The following is a 20,506-nucleotide window of genomic DNA, read 5'->3' as shown; positions in this document are numbered from 1 at the left end:
TTTGTGACCTGTGCAACTATATACTAGTATTTAAAAAGTAATTTAAAACTTTGTCATACATAAGAAGATCGCTTTTGCTATGTCCCCCATACAGAAAAACAATGAGTGTATAAGCAAGTGGAACAATGTTTCTCTCTTTGTCTCTCTCCCTTCCTCTCTCTTTAAAACCAATAAACTAAAAAATGTTAAAAAGTTTAGCCACATGAACTTCAATACGGACTGCACTTTATATTTGTTTGGTAAACTGCATGATATACACACATGTCCTTTATGACTTAAAAAAAAAGATACAAAAACTAAGAAGGACAAAAACAGTAAACACAAGCTATCTTAATCTATCATTTCTGTATCTCTTTTATTAAAACACAAGTCTGAGTGAATATCCGAGCAACTGGGAAAAAATAACAAAAATAAAAGCCATTCAATCCCAACTTTAGTTTCAATAAATTTCAAAATTGGAATGAGTTTCTGCTTTTTTTCATAATGGATTAAAAAAATTAGATTTATCTTCCTGCCTTAAAAAACAAGAAAACCAAATAAAATATAGGAAACAATCATTTTCAATTATTAGACAATGGGCAGCAATGACCCCTGAGAAAAGGAAAATGGGTAAGGTGAGCCCCATGACCAAATATTGCCTTAGCAATGGGGTTCAATTAGCCCCAGATTAAAGGCTGCTCTAAAGCTAATCTAACAAAACCTAAACAAAAAGTCTTGAAAGAATAAATGGATTCTAGGTAGCTTAACTGTGTCACATAAAAAGAATAAAAATAAAAAAAGATCAGTGGATACAAAGACATAGCAATAAAACTTTACCAAATTAAACAGAGAGAGAAAGAAGACTAAAATAGAAATACACAGAGCATATTGAGTTTTCTAATCTAAGCATAACTGAAGGCCCAGAAGAGGGGATAGAAGAAGACATTTGAGCCCTGGCCAGTTGGCTCAATGGTAGAGCATTGGCCTGGAATATCAAAGTCCTGGGTTCAATTCCCAGTCAGGGCACACAGGAGAAGCGACCATCAGATTCTTCACCCCCCTCCTTCTCTCTCACACACTCTCTTTCTCTCTCTTCCTTTCCCACAGCCATGGCTCAAATGGTTTGAGCAAGTTGGCCCCAGGTGCTGAGGATGGCTCCATGGCCTTGCCTCAGGAACTGAAATAGCTCGGTTGCCAAGCAATGGAGCAGTGGCCCCAGATGGGCAGAGCATCTACTGGGTGGATCCAGTCCTGGTGCATGCAGGAGTCTGTCTCTCTGCCTCCCTGCCTCCCTACTTTCACTTAATAAAAAATAAATAAAAAGGAAAAAAAAGAGATTTGAAAAAATAATACCCAAAATTTTCCTATTTGATGAAAATAAAAACCCTATAAACCCTAGAAGCTCAATGAATTCCTTGAGAGGAAAAAACAAACAAACCCCACAACGAAGTAAACAACCATAAGTCACATTAACATCAAACTGCTGAAAACCAGGAACAAAGACGGAGAGTATAGGAAGACTCCTAGAGAGGAAAGAACCAGAGAAAGGAATGCTGAATCCTGTGTATATACTTTCACAAACCTCAGTCTAAATCCTGAACTATGCATACACAGAACAGAATACACCCAATAGAAATGTATGCACATTACACCAAGAAATAACTCTAAGACTAGACTAAACAATAAACTGTAAAATATTCATACAAAGATCTCTCTCTCTCTCACACACACACACACACACACAGATAACTGAGCTACAGCTCTATGCTATATGAGTCTCACAATCAAAACGCTGAGTGAAGAAAGTCTCAAGAACACCTGTATCTATGATAAACCCGCAGCTAACATTCATGCTTAATGGAGAATGACTGAATACCTCTCCCTGAGATCAACAGCAAGACAAAGATGTTTGCTCTTGCCACTTCTATTCAGCATTGTACTAGAGATTTCAGCTGGAGCAATTAGTCAAGAGAAAGAAATAAAAGGCATCTGTATTAGAAAGAAAGAAGTAAAACTATCTCTATTTTCAGATGACATAATCTTAAATATAAAAAAATTCTAAGGAGTTTTCAACTAATAAGTTCAGCTCAGCAATGTGACAGGATGCAAGATCAATATACAACTTCAATTGTATCTCCATATACATACTATGTAGTAATAAACCAACTGAAAATAAAATTAAGAAGTAATTCAGCAAAGATAAGAAAATACCTGTAGGCCCTGGCCGGTTGACTCAGCGGTAGAGCGTCGGCCTGGCGTGCGGGGGACCCGGGTTTGATTCCCGGCCAGGGCACATAGGAGAAGCGCCCATTTGCTTCTCCACCCCGCCCCCTTCCTCTCTGTCTCTCTCTTCCCCTCCTGCAGCCAAGGCTCCATTGGAGCAAAGATGGCCCGGGCGCTGGGGATGGCTTCTTGGCCTTTGTCCCAGGCGCTAGAGTGGCTCTGGTCTCGGCAGAGCATTGCCCCCTGGTGGGCAGAGCATCGCCCCTGGTGGGCGTGCCGGGTGGATCCCGGTCGGGCGCATGCGAGAGTCTGTCTGACTGTCTCTCCCTGTTTCCAGCTTCAGAAAAATACAAAAAAGAAAATACCTGAAAATAAATTTAACAAAAGGACATGACTGGGAAACTGAAAACCACAAAACAACAAAAGTAGATAACTAGTACACTAAAAGAAATTAAAGATCTAAATAAACGGAAAGACATCCACATTCAGGGATTTGAAGACAAAATTGTTAAGATGGCAATACTCCAAAATTTGATCTACAACTTCAATGCAATCCCTTTCAAACTCCCAGCCTATTTCTTTGTAGAATTTGACAAACTGATCCTAAAATTTATATGGAAATGCAAGAGACAAATAATAGCCAAAATAATCTTAAGAAAGAACTAAGTCAAAAAACTCACAATTCCCAATTTCAAAGCTTACTATAATGTACAGCTATGATATCAAGAGTGTGGTATTGGCATAAGGACAAACAGACATATAGATCAGTTAGAATGCTGATCTCAATGAGAGCTCAGAAATAAACCCTATCATTTACAGTCAACTCATTTTCAACAAGCGCGCCAAAACAATTTAACAGGGAATATTCTTTTCAACAAGTGAGATCAGGACATCTAGATATCTACATGCAAAAGAAGGAAATTAGACTCCTATTTCACATCATATGCAAAAATTAACACAAAATGGATCCAAGAAGAAACTAGGTATATATCTTTAAGACCTTGGATTAGGAAACAATATCTTAGATACAAAAAGCACGAGAAAACAACAAAAAAGTCAGTTGGACTTTCTAAAATGAAAGATTTTTGTGCTTCAAAAGGTGCTGTCAAGAAAGTGAAAAGGCAATCTATAGAAGACAATATTTACAAATCATTTATCTGACAAGGGACTTGTATTCAGAATATATAAAGAATTCTTCAAACTAAAAAATGAAAAAACAATCAAATTTCAAAATGAGATAAAGATTTGAACAGACGTTTCTCCAAAGAAGATACACAAATGGCCAATCAAAACATGAAAAAATGTTCAACATCATTAAACATCAAATCAAAACCACATCGTTCAAACCAAAACCACAATGAGAAAGCATTCCATACCCATTAGGAGGACTATAATTTTTTAAAAATTAATAAATAACAAGTGTTGACAAAAATATGAAGAAATGAGAATCCTATACATTGCTGGTAGGAATAAGAAATGGGACATCTACTTTGGAAAACAGATGGACTGCTCCTCAAAACACTAAACATAGTTACCACATGACCCAGCGATTCCACTCCTAAATATACATCAAGAGAAAAAAAATATGTCACACAAAAACTTGTGCACAAATATTCACAGCAGCATTATTATTATTATTATTATTTTTTTTTTTTCATTTTTCTGAAGCTGGAAACAGGGAGAGACAGTCAGACAGACTCCCACATGCGCCCGACCGGGATCCACCCGGCACGCCCACCATGGGGCGACGCTCTGCCCACCAGGGGGCGATGCTCTGCCCATCCTGGGCGTCGCCATGTTGCGACCAGAGCCACTCTAGCGCCTGAGGCAGAGGCCACAGAGCCATCCCCAGCGCCCGGGCCATCTTTGCTCCAATGGAGCCTTGGCTGCGGGAGGGGAAGAGAGAGACAGAGAGGAAAGCGCGGCGGAGGGGTGGAGAAGCAAATGGGCGCTTCTCCTGTGTGCCCTGGCCGGGAATCGAACCCGGGTCCTCCGCACGCTAGGCCGACACTCTACCGCTGAGCCAACCGGCCAGGGCTCACAGCAGCATTATTTTTATAGCCAAATGGTAGGAAAAAATCCAAATAAATACCTATCTATCAGCTGATACATGAATAGACAAAATGTGGGTACATTCATACAATGAAATGTTATTAGACTATAAAATGAAATGCTGATATAAGATTCTAAGTGAAATAAGCCAGTCACAAAAAACCATAAACTAGATAATTACATTATGTGAAATGTACAAAACGGTACACAGATCCACAGAAACAGAAAGTCGATTAGTGGTTACCTAGAGCTATAAGGGCAGGAAGGGGTCATGGGGAATGACAGCTTATGGGGATGAGGCTTCTCTTTTTTGGGATACTGAAATGTTCTAAAATTCAGTTGGGTGATGGTTGCACAACTCTGTGACTACAGTGGTGGTCCCTCGTCTATCTTGGGGGTTAGGTCCCAGAACCCTGCAGCAGTAGGTGAAAATCCACGAAGTAGTGACCTTATATTTATTTTATTATTTTTATATATTTTAAAGCTTTATAAACCCTCCTCACACTCTTATAAACCTTTTCAATTTTTTAGGCTAGAAAATGCTTATTTTATAATAGTAATTAAAATAAATAAATAAAAATACCTATATACCGCAAAATCCCAAGATATAGTGAAAAACCCATGATACAAAATTAGATATATACAATTTAAAAATCCGTGATACAGTGAGGCTGCGAAAAGTGAACTGCAATATGGCGAGGACAACTGTATACTAAAAACCATTAAACTGTGCACTTAAAATGGGTCAATTTTATGGTTTGTGAAATAGATAAATAAAGTTGCAGAAGAAAAAAACAAGCACAACACCTAAGGTATGAGTTTCATTCATATAAAGCAAACCCAATCTATTATGTTTAAGTATGAATAATTAGGTCTTAAAAAGGTAACAAAGTAAAACAAAACAACAGAAAATCACTGCCCTAACCGTCAGGGTAACAGTCACCCTGAAGCATATGACTGAAAAAGGGAACGTGGGCAGTTTCTATATCTGGGTGGTGGATCCAAGGGTATTCACTTTAAAATCATTCATTAAATTTATGCTTCATGTATTTTTCTTTATGTGTTATATTTCACAATTTTAAAAGGTTTAAAAACTAAAAATAAAACTATAAAAGTACTAAAAAAATATTATCAAGAAACAAGGGGAAAGAGTGATGGATCCAACCACATACAAATTTTAAACAGGAAAAGGGATAACTCTCAACTCTGGCTAGGTACACAGATAGGTACTGTCAGGATGTGGATTATAATGCAAACTATAGGGCTGCTTGGCATCAAAAGCCTAACGTAATGTGCCTACCCTCTAGCAAGAGTATTCATCCATGTCTAAAAGAAATCAACAAAGATGTGAATAAAGACTTTACTACAAGGACACTAGTAATAATATTGAGTTATTTATAAATAAATAACTTACAAAAAATTAGACAGTGTAACTACCTAAAATACATGACATTTATCAACATACCCTTCAGTAAATCTATATGACAATATTTACCAACATCTAAATATTTCAGAATGTATTATGGCACATTATAAAACAGTATATTCTTTATCTTAGAAACATCAAAAAAAGATAATGTAGAAATTATATATCAAAATGTTAATAGTGGTTTTCTTTATAGAAAGTGAAGTAAGATTACGGTGCTTTTAATTTTGTTTTCTGGCCTTGCCTGGGTGACTCAGTAGACAAAGCATGTTCCCAGCATGCTGAGGTCATGGGTTCAATCCCTAATCAGAGCTTGTACAAAAAGCAATCAATGACTATGCAACTACATGGAACTACAAAGTGGAATGACAAGTTGATGCTTCTCTCTCTCTCTCCCCCCTTTCTCTCTCTTCCTCTCTCTCAAATCAATGGAAAAAGCTTTTAAGATAATAATTTTCTTGTTTTCTTAATTTGTATTTTCTATTTTTTCCATAATAAAGGAGAATATTACTTTTGAAAAAAATACTGATAACGTGTACCTTTCATAGGATGTTATGAAAATAAAACTTCATCATTGTGTTCTTCCTCCACAAAACCCAGAGAAAAACATATTCATGATAAAAACATAACTGTGAGATAAACATCAAATTCCAATAAAGGAGCCTCTTATAAAAGAGTTGGGTAGTATTTGTTAAAAAATGTCAAGGTCATCAAAAACAAGGAAATTGAAGAGGAACCCAAACTAAATATGACTCCCAAATATAATGTGGTATCCTGGATGTGATCCCGGAACAGAAAAAGAGCATCTAGTGAAAACTATGACCATCTACAGATATATTAGTTAATGATAATGTATCGTATTAGCTCATTAATTGTAACAAATGCACTGTGCTGATGGAGGATGTTGATAGGAAAAAATAGGTGCTGAATAGTATATATATAGGAACTCTTTGCACTATATTAATATTTTGTAAAACTAAAACTGTTCTAAAAAACTAACATCTATTTCTTTAAAAGAAACCAAGAGGCCCTGGCCAGTTGTCTCAGTGGTAAAGCATCAGCCCAGCTTGTGGATGTCCCAGGTTTGATTCCCGGTCAGGGCACACAGGAGAAGCACTCATCTGCTTCTCCACCCTTCCCCCTCTCACTTCTCTCTCTCTCTCTCTCTCTTTTCTCCTCTCCTCCTGCAGCCATGGCTCCGTTCAAGTGAGTTGGCCCCAGGCACTGAGGAGGGCTCCATAGCTTCTGCCTCAGGCCCTTAAAAAAAAAAAAAAGACTCCTATTGCAAAGGAGAAAGGGCCCCAGATAGGCAGAGCATCGCCCCCTAGTGGGCTTGCCAGGTGGATCCCAGTCAGGCTACATGCAGGAGTCTGTCTCTGCCTCCCCTTCTCTCACTAAATAAAAAAAATTTAAAAAACTAAAAAAAAAAGAGTGAGTTAAAATTTTTACTATTTTCAGTTTCAACTGATTCCAAATAAAACGTTAGATGTGTATACATACACACCCATATACAAAGGAGAATGTAGAACATATTATTTAGTTTTAACATTATAAAAGGAGCTCCTTCCAATATGCTACATATTTATCAATAGATACTTTTGTATATATACTGCTCACAAAAATTAGGGGATACTTCAAAATGAATATGGAGCGATAAAGTATCCCCTAATTTTGTGAGCAGTGTATAATACATATAGAGAAAATATGTCTGTACGTATAGATTTTACCTATTTAAACCACTTATATTTATATAGAAATAGAATATATAAACATAAGAAACAGAAATGCACTTATATAAGAAGTATAAACTACATTACAATGAATCTTGTAAGACATGGTGAACTAACCCGAAGCAGAACACTCATTTTGCCACATTAACAAATTCTGCATCCCTCATTTCTTTTCTTACTGATAACTAACCACTAAAATAACATTATCATGTACTTCTAGAGGGAGCCTACACAGAGAGCAGGGAAAGTGCTTGCTAAAATAATTTTCTCTTCTTCCCCCAAAGGGAAAAAGTCAGCGGTGGTGACCGTCCTGCATAAGGCTCACTGTGAAGCCCTGTGGAAGCTAGTTCCCCTGAATCCAAGAAACTGTAGTCCTTATGAACCCTGCTGAGAAGACCAAAGGGAAAAGGCATTTCACTTGTTAAATGTTTATTATTTGAGCTTCGGGGCCAACTACAATAAGGGAGAGGGGAAGCTGTCCATAAGCTGCATGCAGATCTAGTTACTCAAATTCCACAAGTGTGAAATAGAACACTGAGGCTAAACCCTTCAAATTCACTAGGTGGTAGCCTGAGGGAGGTAGTAGTTGGGAATAAAAGCTTGGAGCCACTAATAATTGGGCCAGTGATTTGAAAGCAGCTCAAGTCAACAAAGAACTAGAATTCTCGACACTAGGAAAACTGTTGCTTCTTCTTGTTCTAAGAATCACAGTCAGGCAGAGGAAAGGTACAAATCACTTCTTCCCTACATCACCTCTCACTTTGACCTAAGAATAAATATGTTTATTTTGTCTTCAAAATTCTTATCTGTTAAATGAATGGTAGGTGGGATGACTGTAAATTCAACCCTTCTTCACATATCCTGTGTTTCACTGAATTTCTTCTCACTGAGCCTCAATGACTACCCACTATGTTTAAGTAATTCTTCGCTTTTCCAGTTGAGCTGGCTGAGATTCCTTTTACTAAAACAGTGATGTGATGTTTCAGGTTTATTATGTATGGGAATGAGCTTTATTACTACAGGATTTTGGCTATGAGTGCTAATTAAATAGAAACGGCAAAAGTAGAGTATATTTTAGTAGACATCATGATGAAATCACTCTACTTGAAAAGATATGTATCATTATTATTATTATTTACCCAATTCCCAAAGTAATTATGGCAAAATAAAAATAAAATAATAGAGGCCCTGGCCGGTTGGCTCAGCAGTAGAGCGTCGGCCTGGCGTGCAGGAGTCCCGGGTTCGATTCCCGGCCAGGGCACACAGGAGAAGCGCCCATCTGCTTCTCCACCCCTCCCCCTCTCCTTCCTCTCTGTCTCTCTCTTCCACTCCCACAGCCAAGGCTCCATTGGAGCAAAGTTGGCCCGGACGCTGAGGTTGGCTCTGTGGCCTCTGCCTCAGGCGCTAGAGTGGCTCTGGATGCAACAGAGCGATGCCCCAGAGGGGCAGAGCATCGCCCCCTGGTGGGCATGCCGGGTGGATCCCGGTCGGGCACATGCGGGAGTCTGACTGCCTCCCTGTTTCCAGCTTCGGAAAAATGAAAAAAATAAATAAATAAAATAAAATAATAGCATATTGCAAATCTTCTCTGGCATAAACAAAATCTTTAGTCCTCTAAAATAAAAGACATAAAGAATGAAGTTTAAGGCCAAAAGGTTTACTGCCATGTAAATATGAAATAAGTTTACTTGACAGTATAGTTTTGGGTTTAAGTATTGGTTTTGCTGATAATGGTCTGTCTTCTTGGGTAAAAGAGTTTAGCTCTTAGAGCTCTGATTTCTCCAATTCTAATATGATAATAATGGATATAACCCTTTTCAAGAGGTTGAGATGAGGACCAAAACCTTTTTATAAAGTATGTGTTAACTTAAAAATGAGTTAATAGAAACTCTGATCAGTGGTATATTTTAAACAATCATCTCTTAAATAATAATAGCAATAGCTATCATTGATTAACGCCTTGTATGTGCTAGAATAAATTATATAAGGCCTTTTATATTTATTATCGATTAATCCTCACTTTAACCCCCAAAATGTATGATATTATCCACTAAAAAAAAAAAAAAAAAAAAATCCTGATAAGGAAACAGGCTCAGAAAAGTCAAGAAACTTGCCCAAGGTCATAAAGTTACTAATAAATGGCAAAACTATGATTCAAAACAAAATCTAGATCTAAAGACCACACTCCTTCCACTAGCCCTTTATAAATAATCTGGCATTCACAGGAAATGAGGCATTCACAGCAGTAAATTTTCCAGATGATATTTTAACTTTAAAATTTATGTAAATCTGTCTAAAAAAACCCCCAAAAACATACATCCCCTTTCACTTTAATTAAAGAACGCCACTGAACACTTCCTTAGACAACTTGGGACCATGACTATGGGGTTACTAGGGATCTGAAGTGGACCAGCAGCTCCAGCCCTTGCTAAGCCTGGGCTGTCAGACTGGACCATAGCAGACCCCCAGCCCTAGCTCCCCTTCCCTCAGTTAGGAAATCAGAGAACTCATGGGGCACAAACATATCTAAGTTAGTATGGCCCTGGGATAAGAGCCTGAAGTTGACTCCTACTAAATACATCACACAATTTAGTTCTGCTATTTTCTTCTTTGCTTGCCTCTGGATTGTAACTACGGTCCTTGGAGATGGCAGTCCCGAAAGACTGAGCTCCAGATAAGTGGAGACTTAATAAACTAAAATAACATTTTGTTTCATAGCATCACCTGATCACTTGAGTCTTCAGCTTACTAAATCTCACATTACAGTTCTGGAAATGGAATCCAGCATTAAAATATGTAAGTTCTAAAACCTACTGTAGAGTAAACCCTTCAGGAGATCTGTACACTTATATTTAGTTGCATGATGCCTTCAACACAACAGATAGCTCTCAACGATGGGAAACTCAGTCTTGAGACTAGATGCTGGTGGTGCGGGCGGGCCAAATGCATTCCAGAAGGGCTTCCCTTAGCCTGAGTGCAATCTCTTCCAAACCACCGTCTCTCTTCTTGTCCCAGACCAGCAGAGGGAAGGATAAATGCCCCTTTGTACAACAAGCATAACATTTAGCACTTAGCTGCTTACAAATGTTTGTCTCTCTCTAGACAAAACGTAAACTTCCTGTGGGAAGGGAGTGTCTCTATCTCATCTTTTCTACTCCACTCCCAGAGCCTCGTATCACACCTGCCAAAGAGCAAGTGCTTCAAAGAAGTACATCCACTCCTCCATCCATCCTATGTTCAACAACTCCTAAATATACTCCATCCTCTAACACCGCCCCTCTCTCCCATCAGCTCCTGGGAGGGACGATAAAACAATCCCTTCCATAAGACTACTGCAATGTCTGTGTTAAGCAGTGCTATCAAGGACAAAAATCACGATTTTAAAAGTAAGCCCACAGTAAGCCTCCTGGGGAAAATGAATGCTTATTTTCTCATACACCACTGATAAATGCCAGGCACCTGTTTTTACCACAGAGTAACAATAAAAAAATAATATGCTTTGCCTTAATAGTAAAACAGACACATGATCTCAGTTATAGACTTTGCTTTGTCTATTTTAGCTGGATTAATCATTTTTACCCTGCTCAAACTGATGCACCTCCTGGGTTAAAGACAGCACAATACCAATTCTTGAGGTTTCTGTTCATTTTGAGTTGACATTTTCACCCCATTAGGTATTACTAACTAAAGCACACTGCCCCGCATCCTGCAACCCCGCGTCAGCTCATCCTCCCCTGCCTGGTGCCCTGTTTACCGAGCGCTGTCAGCACTGTTACTGCAGGTTCCACCACAGTAAACTACTTGCCCCGTACCTCTTAACTTGGGATTTCTTCCAGTTGACTGTTTTAATACCCAAATCCACACAGGATTCAGTGAGCTCTGTATTTAATTCTCCTTCTGAGTCACTTGGAAGTATTCCTAGTTTTGCAGCAGATTCATAGAGAGAAATTTCATCTTTTAGTTCTCTTAATTCTTCCTAAAACACAGAATTATCGAAAGTTATTTTCTTTTTTTTTTTTTTTTTTTGACAGAAACAGAGAGAGACAGAGAGAGGGACAGACAGGGACAGACAGGAAGGGAGAGAGATGAGATGTATCAATTCTTCGTTGTGGCAGCTTAGTTGTTCATTGATTGATTTCTCACATGTGCCCTAACCGGGGGCTACAGCAGACCAAGTAACCCTTGCTCAAGCCAGCGACCTTGGGTCCAAGCTGGTGAGCCTTGCTCAAACCAGATGAGCCTGAGCTCAAGCTGGTGACCTCGGGGTTTTGAACCTGGGTCCTCCACATCCCAGTCCAATGCTCTATTTACTGCGCCACTGCCTGGTCAGGCTCATTATTTTCATATAAGAAGGCATCAGTCATTCTAACTATGCTTCAAATTCATTTTAATGGTCAACAGCAGGCAGAAACGCTTCTTCAAATATATTTTAGTACATGGTAGAAACAACTTTATAGGTCCTGGCTGGTTGGCTTAGTGGTAGAGCTTCGGCCCAGCATGTGGATGTCCCAGGTTCAATTCCTGATCAGGGCACACAGGAGAAGCATCCATTTGCTACTCCACCCCTCCCCCTTCTCTATCCCTCTCTCTCTCTCTCTCTTTCTCCCTCTCCTGTAGCCATGGTTCAACTGATTCCAGCAAGTTGGCCCCGGGCATGAAGGATGTTTCTGTGGCCTTCACCTCAGGTGCTAAAAGTAGCTCAGTTGCAGAGAGCAACAGAGAAATGCCCCAGATGGTCAGAGCATCGACCCACAGCGGCCTTGCCAGTTGGATCCAGGTTGGGGCACATATGGGAGTCTGTCTCTCTGCCTTTCCTGCTCTCACTTAATTGAAAAACAAACAAACAAAAAACATTATATAAGGCCCTGGCTAGGTAGCTCAGTTGGTTAGAACATTGTCCTAAGTATACCAAGGTTGCAGGCTCAATTCCTGGTTGGGTATATACAAGACTCAACCAATGAATGCATTAATAAGTGAAACAACAAATCAGTGCTTCTCTCTCTAAAATCAATCAATTAATCACTCAATCAATAAAACTTTTAAAGGTCAGCACATGTCAGGTTTTCCAGTATGTATACTGAATAAATGAATGAGAAAGCAAATATAAGTAGTTTCTCTCACATCTCCCTCACTTACATTTTATCCTCCATGAAAAGTGTCCCTTGAGCTGAGGAACTGGTGGCAGCACTTTTGGGCTCACTCAAGTAGAAGACCAAGCAGACTGGTTTGCCAACAACCTGCTGTGCTTCATGGTCTGTCAAGGGTAAAAAGGCAAAACCCCTCTTTCCAATGGAGGTAACACTGAACCTCTTCCTCTAATGCTGGAGGAAGATGTGATAGAACTGCAGCTAAACTGGAGGTTACCTGCATCTGTAGATAACCTTATCCCTGCGACACTCCCATAGACAGACCTGGGCTTGGCTACCCAACTGTGTGGGCAAGATTGTGAACACTTCTCATGGGCTGGTTTGGAGATGATTCAAGCACCGTTTTTACAAAGAGAAATGCAAGGTGCAGAAAGGTGATGTAATTCATTAACCTAGAGTTTCTTCTAAGAGGCGACACTCACCTGCAAAGCCATGTTCATGTTTTCACTCATAGCCTGCGCCTTCTGTGCTTGCTGCAGCTGGAGCTGGAGCTGAGCCACCTCCTGCACAGAGCCTGTGGGGGAAAGTCTCATAGAACATGCCACACGTAAATGGCCAAAGCACCTATGCTGTTCAGAAGACACGAATCCACTGAGGCTGCAGAAGGTGAACTTCTGCTTTTTTACCTTTTAGAGGAATAGCCAGGGGGACCCAGAAGGCATAGGTCTGGTCCACGTATTTCCGAGGTTTATTATGACTCCCTATGTGTCCTTGGGAAGTTAAAGACATGGACCTTGCTATGAACCCAATCACGTCTACAGAACTGAGCACTCCGGAAGTTCTTTAATAGGAGTGTAAGATTCCGACTTATAGAGAGAGCCAAAACAAAAAGCTTTTGGAACCCATTTTGACTCTCTATTAAGGAAACTACATCTTGCTGTCTTTGGCGTCTTTCTAAATGCTCTTGTTTCTACCACTCTGACCTCCACATGTGAAAGCAGCCTATTAGGATCATGCTTTTGAAACTTTAGAAAGCTAATATTTTAAATGTACCAAGGGAGGTTCGCACTGAAAAGTGACTTTATTGGGTTTCTGCGAAAGAAAATGGGCATCTAGGAAATGGTTACACAAGTAATGATGGCATATTATGCAACTAAAGAAAATCATATTCTCAAAGCCTTTAATGGCAAGCAAAAATGCTCCTAGGTAATGACATGGGAAACAGAAGAATACAGAACTAAACAGGGAGGAGGAATCTAAATAGAGCATGGTCTAAGTTCTGCCCCCACCAAAACATACACACACAAATATTCAGACAGTCTTGATGTTAGTACTCTTGACTTTTGAATAACCCACAATTATACAAATTGTACAAATAGTCAGAATTGACTTCATATGTGAAAGTGTGACTTTCACATATCAGTTAATAAGTAATCACTAAGCTATTTTCATATGAGCTATTCACCAGTATAGGAAGCCATTTTCTATGTATAATAGTGTTGGTGTGAACATTTGATTCTTTTATTGCCTTTTACTCTAATAATCATTCTATAAAAATGAATAGGAAATAAAAGCACTGCTGAAACTAATGATAGAAAGCATATTCTCAAACTTAGTATAATGGAGATCTTAGGAGAAATCTTAAGCATGGCAAAAACTATAACTCACTAGCTTCAAACGACCAGGTAAGTGGCTATTCCACTGTGAGAGAGAGAAAAAAATTAAAGTTACACAAAATGACAGAACTACATAATCAAAGATCAATTCTCAAAAACAAAGTATAACAAGATTTCATATCACTTTTGGCTTTCAGAGATAAAAATCTACCTTATTACATGTATTTTATTATTCAATTTTTGAACACTCAACTTTGGTATATTTTCAAAAGCAGGCAATTGTCTCTGCCTGCTCACCCATTTCACTTGAAGGAAATACATTCAAATGTTAACAACTGTGATCTCTATATAGTAGAACTATTTGTTATTTTTATTTCTGATTTTATACTTGTCTGTGTTTTCCAAATAATCTAATAAATATGCACACTACACCTTTATAAATATACAGAGTGGGGTGAAAGTAGGTTTACAGATGTTCGTATGGAAAATAATACAATAATTAATAAATAATAATACAAGAATACACTGTTTCCCATACTCACAACTGTAAACTTACTTTTGCCCCCCCCCCTTTGCATAATAACCATGCTTTAAAAAATGTTCACTAGTATCTTTGCTGTCTTTTCTGGATTTTTATAATTCTAAGTTCTTTCTGCCAGCCTCTGGGCAACCGCGGTGCCCCCAGACACCCACCTGAATGCAGCAAGTTGGCACACTGCTTTTGACTTTCCTCCAGACTTCTTGTCAATCTGTTAATGACTTCAGTCTTCTCTAATTTGGTTGCTTCTTGATCCCTTTCTAGTTCTTTAACCTTATCTTTCAAAAGACAGCAAATGTCCTCCTAAATAGTAAAAACGTTCAAGAAGTCATTTTCATGATCAGTTATTAAATATTAAACTATTATCATACAAAATTGGATTTTAAGACAAATATAAAATCATCACATGGCAACATCAGCTCTTCTACAAGTTAAGGGCACGAGACTGGGAGTGAGTGAATAAAGGCATGTGATCTTGGGTAAGTCATCACCTTCACAATGTCTTTTTCTTTTGTAATTACACTAATAGAGGTTGCCTTCCATGGTTTCTGAAGTCCTTTCCTGCTCTACATTCACAAGACACTGCTGTTCTAACACTAGATCTTATTCAAGCCAAAGGCATATATCATATTCCTATTTGCACTTTATACAGTCAGCGTTCAGTGCATGGGCACATAGTGAGGCACACGGCTCTGAGTCTGAACCATGGGGTTTATATCCCACGACAGCAAGGACACAGATAAACATGTGGAAACTCACTATACTCTGAACACCGGAAAGCTCATTCTATTCTAAGCAGCCAAAAGCAATCTGTTTGTCTCTTGAACTTTTAAATTTGAGCTGTTTCTCACATGTTTTTTCTTTCTACCTTTTACATGTCTTATTTCTTTTTTTTTTTAAGGCTAGTTTATTTTAGATTTTATTTATTCATTTTTTAGAGAAAGGAAACAGAGAGAGGGGGGGAGGAGCAGAAAGCATCGACTCCTATATGTGCCTTGACCAGGCAAGCCCTGGGTTTTGAACTGGTGACCTCAGCGTTCCAGGTCGACGCTTTTACCCACTGTGCCACCACAGGTCAAGCCATATATCTTATTTCTTTTAATAGTCTCCTTGCAGGTGCTTATGCAAGGAGACTATTAAAAGACATAGTGTGCGCTACAAAAAAAAATGACAAAGTAAAACAAACAGGATAAATTGTGTGTGCACATGCATGGGTGCACATGTGGAATTACATGGGGATATACAGAAAGTATAAAGCACGTACATTATGTATTCAAGTTTTCTCAAAAAGAAAATGTTTTGGGGAATAATGAGTCATAGGCGTGCGGAGCTGGAGGAAATCAGTACCTCTCATTCAGAAAGGCTGCCCAGGCTGAATTTCAGGCCAAAGGAACATGAGAGAGGCAGAGGAGTCTAGTAAGGTAATTGGTTAAAGTTACCTGAAAAAGCCTGAAAAAATAAGTAGAGAGAGGAATATCAAGAAAGGGCTTTGAAGCAGAAAGAAGGCATCTGGGCCTGATCCACAGGATTAACCAAAAGCCCAATAATGCCTTAAGGATACCAACCCAAAGACGCCTCCCAAGGCTATTGACAGCATAGGTAAGCAAAGGAAAGGAACTCTGAAGTCTCCTGTTTTAGCTTAAAAATTCGTGTCAATGTTGCATTCTATTTCATAATGTAGCCATGTTTGCTTTAAATTTTTCCTGCCAAATTTTAGAGGTCCTGGAGACTAGTCTGTGTTTACTCAACATGGCACAGCTCTGGGCACACTGCTGCCGATTCCTGGGCCAGCCTGTAAAGCACGGTGCTGAAGAACAGAGGAACGCGCGGACACAATGAGGAACTGCTGCTGCTGACAGGGAGGGTGTGTGTGCGAGGAGGGCCGGGAGGCTGCTGCTGTTTGCATGCTGAGAGGCCATAAGAAATTTTACAGGAGACTGCGAACTGGTTAAAAAAAATAGATATAAAATACCTTGTAAAGAAAAGGCAGACTGTGGCAATAATTTGATTGTATGCAACAATCAATTAAACCATGCTGTTTCCTGTTGACTAGTACAGGAAAACAGGTCATACTCATAAAACTGAGCAATTTAAATGCCAGAAAACAAGTAAAGCAAAAAGAATGGTTCCATCTTTTCCATGATTAGCTTGAGTGATGAGAACACTCAATTCAAGACAATAGACGTCTTTTAAGACTGAATGAGACAAGTGTGGTAATAAAGAGAACACAGCTAAATGTACAGGAGTAAAACTGAACAACCTTCTCAGGCACAGAAAAATGAGGATTAGGCCACACACAGACACAGAGGGCTATGAGAGTTATTTAGCCAACAGGACATGTTTAAAGTTGAACTTTTATATATAACATTAAAGAGAAGGTAGGAAACAGATCAGGTGAAGGTCATGACATAGAAACCAAGGTCCATGACTTCACCAAAAGGTGAAGCTTTCAAGAAGACAAGAATGAAAACAGTTTTTACACCATCAAGGAGATAGAGACCTTTCCATGATACCTCTATGAACGGGAGGCATACAAGGCAGTTTAGAGAGATAACCAGAGATCTTAGAACACAGCACTTCTCTGTGTTAAAGACACAGAAGCAGTTCAGAGAGAGAGTCACGGAGACAGTCTGCTATGAGAGAGTTGTCTGAAGGAACACTGTAAGCTTCAATAAGCTCATTTTTCATCTTCTCTGTCATACTGAAAACCTGAGAGAAATTCAGCCAAGGTCAAAAGAACAGTTACAATATGTTGTATGTACAATCCTTTCCACCCAGAAAAGCTGATGGCTGAAGGAAAACACCAAATTAATCATATTACAAGCCATATATTTCTCAAAATATACTACTTAAACAGACATTTAAAAAAACTATATCATGAGTTGCTAAATTAGGCAGCCCCCATGTTGAATTTTGTCTTTCAAAATGTAATTAAATATACATAAAGCCTGTTTACATCCTGATGTTTAGCTGATGTTCAATAAAGGCTGGCTGAACAGATGAAAATATTTATAATTCGTCTACAACTGTAGTCCTTTCCCACCAAGAATGTGTTTTTCATAAAGCAGTGATTTTAAACCTTCTGCAAGGGGAGTCATAATCCTTTTAGAAAATCTGAATAAGCTCATGGGTTTTATAAAAAAAAAAATTTATAAAAAAATGTTTTATGCAGTGAGTAGAACTGCATCTACTCACACCCAAAAGAAAATCATATCCAGTTTCAAAGGACTCATCAATTCCCTAGAGCCTTGTCATGACCTGCCTTAGAAGGCGCCAGGTTAAGAATCCTTCTAAGTAGGAAAACTTCCTACGTGCGAACATCTGCTCTGTTAACACTATGCATCAAGTGCACAGTGCGTGGGTCCAGGGTTGTGTTCCACTACATGACAGCCACTCAGAACCTAGACAGGGGTGGATGTATTCCACTTCACCTACTGAATTATCCAGTTATTTTTACCTTGCTACTACTTTCCAACACTTGTTTTACTTTTCTTTGAAATATGCTGAATAGAGAGAGCATAGTGGGAAAATGTTTCCCCGAAGGGGAGGTAATTTATGCCTCTCTATTTAATAACATTTATAAAAAATTTCAAAAAAGAGGGCAAGAGGTAAAATGTAGTGTGTACATGTGGTTATAGGTTATGTACAAAAACCTAAATCAGCCCCTTCTGTGTAGAACACACTCATTCAATATTCAGATGATAGGCAGGCATTTCCTGAGTTCATGGTTGATTTTGACATTTCTAGAATCGAGAATCTCGACTTTGATTCTGAAATAATACGGATTGAACTTTCATTAAAAGGCTACTGGCCTGACCTGTGGTGGCGCAGTGGATAAAGCATCAACCTGGAAATGCTGAGGTTGCCGGTTCAAAACCCTGGGCTTGCCTGGTCAAGCCACATATGGGAGTTGATGCTTCCAGCTCCTCCCCCCCCTCTCTGTCTCTCCTCTCTCTCTCTCTCTCTCTCTCTCTCTCTCTCTCTCTCTCTCCCTCTCCCTCTCCTCTCTAAAATGAATAAATAAAAATAAAAAAAAATTTTTTTAAAGGCTACTGAGGCATCTGGTAGCGAATGGACAGCACCAAGGGACGCCGTAAGAAACATTCTAAGAACTTTGGAATCAGCACTTTGTCAAGCAGTTATACAATTATACACAGAGGCCTACATCAGCGCTATACTCCATTTAAGAAATAAATAAATAAATAAATAAATAAATAAATAAATAAATAAATAAATAACAGCTCCAATAAGGGATTAATATCCAAAATATATAAAGAACTCACAAAGCTCAGCAACAAATAAGCAAACAATCCAATTAAAAAATGGGGAGAGGACCTGGACACTTTTCCCAAGAGGACATACAAATGGCCAACAGATATGTGAAAAGATGCTCATCTTCACTAGCTATTCGAGAAATGCAAATCAAAACTACAATGACATATCACCTCACACCTGTTAGACTGGCTGTTATCAATAAGACAGTTAATAACAAGTGGGGAGAGGATGTGAAGAAAAAGAAACCCTCATTCACTGCTAGTGGGGATGCAAATTAGTACAGCCATTATAGAAGAAAATATGGTGGTTTCTCAAAAAAAAAAAAAAAAATTAAGAATAGAATTACCATATGACCCAGCAATCCCTCTACTGGGTATCTACTGCAAAAACTCAAAAACATTGGTACATAAAGACACATGCACCCCATGTTCACTGCAGCATTATTCACAGTAGCCAAGACACGGTAACAACTAAAATGTCCCTCAATAAAGTATTGGATAAAGAAGATGTGGTACATATATACTATGGAATACTACTCAGCCATAAGAAATAATGACATATTGCCATTTATGACAACATGGATGGACTTGAGAACATTATACATACTGAGAGAAATAAGTAAATTAGAAAAAGCTGGATAGTATCATTACAGTTAGAACTGTGTGATTTAACACAAGGTGAAATATAAAACTGAGACTCATGGACAAAGATAAAAGTGAAGTGGTTACCAGAGGGAGGGGACAGGGGAAGGGGGTGAGAGGGAGGGAAGGGTGTAAAGAGGGACAAATATACAGTGATGAAAAATGATTTGACTTTGAGTGATGGGTATATAACATAATCAACAGCTCAAATCCTATAGAAATGTTGACCTGAAACCTTTATACTCTATTGATCAGTATCACCCTGTTAAATTTAATTTTCTAAATAAAATTTTAAAAAAAGAAAGAAAACAACAAAAAAACAGGCACAGAATTTATTGATTTTAGAGAGAGGAAAAAGGAGGGGGAAGAGCAGGAAGCATCAACTCATAGTAGTTGCTTCTTGTATGTGCCTTGATTGAGCAAGCTCGGGGTTTTGAACTGGCGACCTCAGCATTCCAGGTTGACTCTTTATCCACTGCGCCACCACAGGTCAGGCTGCACGGAATTTAGCCGTGGAAGAAGACCTCAATCAACACCTTCTATTTACAGTTCAGAAGTATGAAGACAGAATCAGTCAGGACAGAATCAGGACTTTGTTCTGTGTTCCAGTCTAGGGTTCTTCTACTAAAGGGGGCTGTACGGGGGTGGTGGGAATAGAGAGAATGAACTGGGCACAGGAGTTGAACACACTAGGGTCCCTCCCAGCCCTCCCTGTAGTTGTGTCTAAGTCAGCAGAGAATGGAGAGATCCTCAAGGAACCTGAGCTGGAGAAGCCACCTTGACTCCACTCCTCTCGTCATCCAAGGAGAACCATTCTCCAATCTAATTAACTGTAACGATACTACCCAAACAGAGCCAAAGTTAATAAAGCTATGCCTCAAACTCCATTTGTTTAAATATTATATAAAGTAAGTTTTCAATAATTTGATTTTCTTTTCC

General features: G+C 38.9%; 1 protein-coding gene across 1 annotated transcript in view; it reads right to left on the bottom strand.

Annotated features, from left to right (window-relative positions):
• CEP152 (centrosomal protein 152) overlaps window positions 1–20,506 on the bottom strand; it is a 112,275-nt gene that overhangs the window by 50,866 nt on the left and 40,903 nt on the right. Inside the window, exons 10-12 of the mRNA XM_066344297.1 lie at window positions 14,807–14,954; window positions 12,980–13,071; window positions 11,223–11,386 (exon numbers count right to left, since the gene is read on the bottom strand). Of these exons, the coding sequence (XP_066200394.1) occupies window positions 11,223–11,386; window positions 12,980–13,071; window positions 14,807–14,954 (404 nt within the window). The remainder of the gene's footprint in view (window positions 1–11,222; window positions 11,387–12,979; window positions 13,072–14,806; window positions 14,955–20,506) is intronic.

Source organism: Saccopteryx leptura, chromosome 6, assembly GCF_036850995.1.
Source record: "Saccopteryx leptura isolate mSacLep1 chromosome 6, mSacLep1_pri_phased_curated, whole genome shotgun sequence".
NCBI lineage: Eukaryota > Metazoa > Chordata > Mammalia > Chiroptera > Emballonuridae > Saccopteryx > Saccopteryx leptura.
Note: the sequence above shows the minus strand (reverse complement) of the source record. Positions and strands in the feature narration are given on the sequence as shown.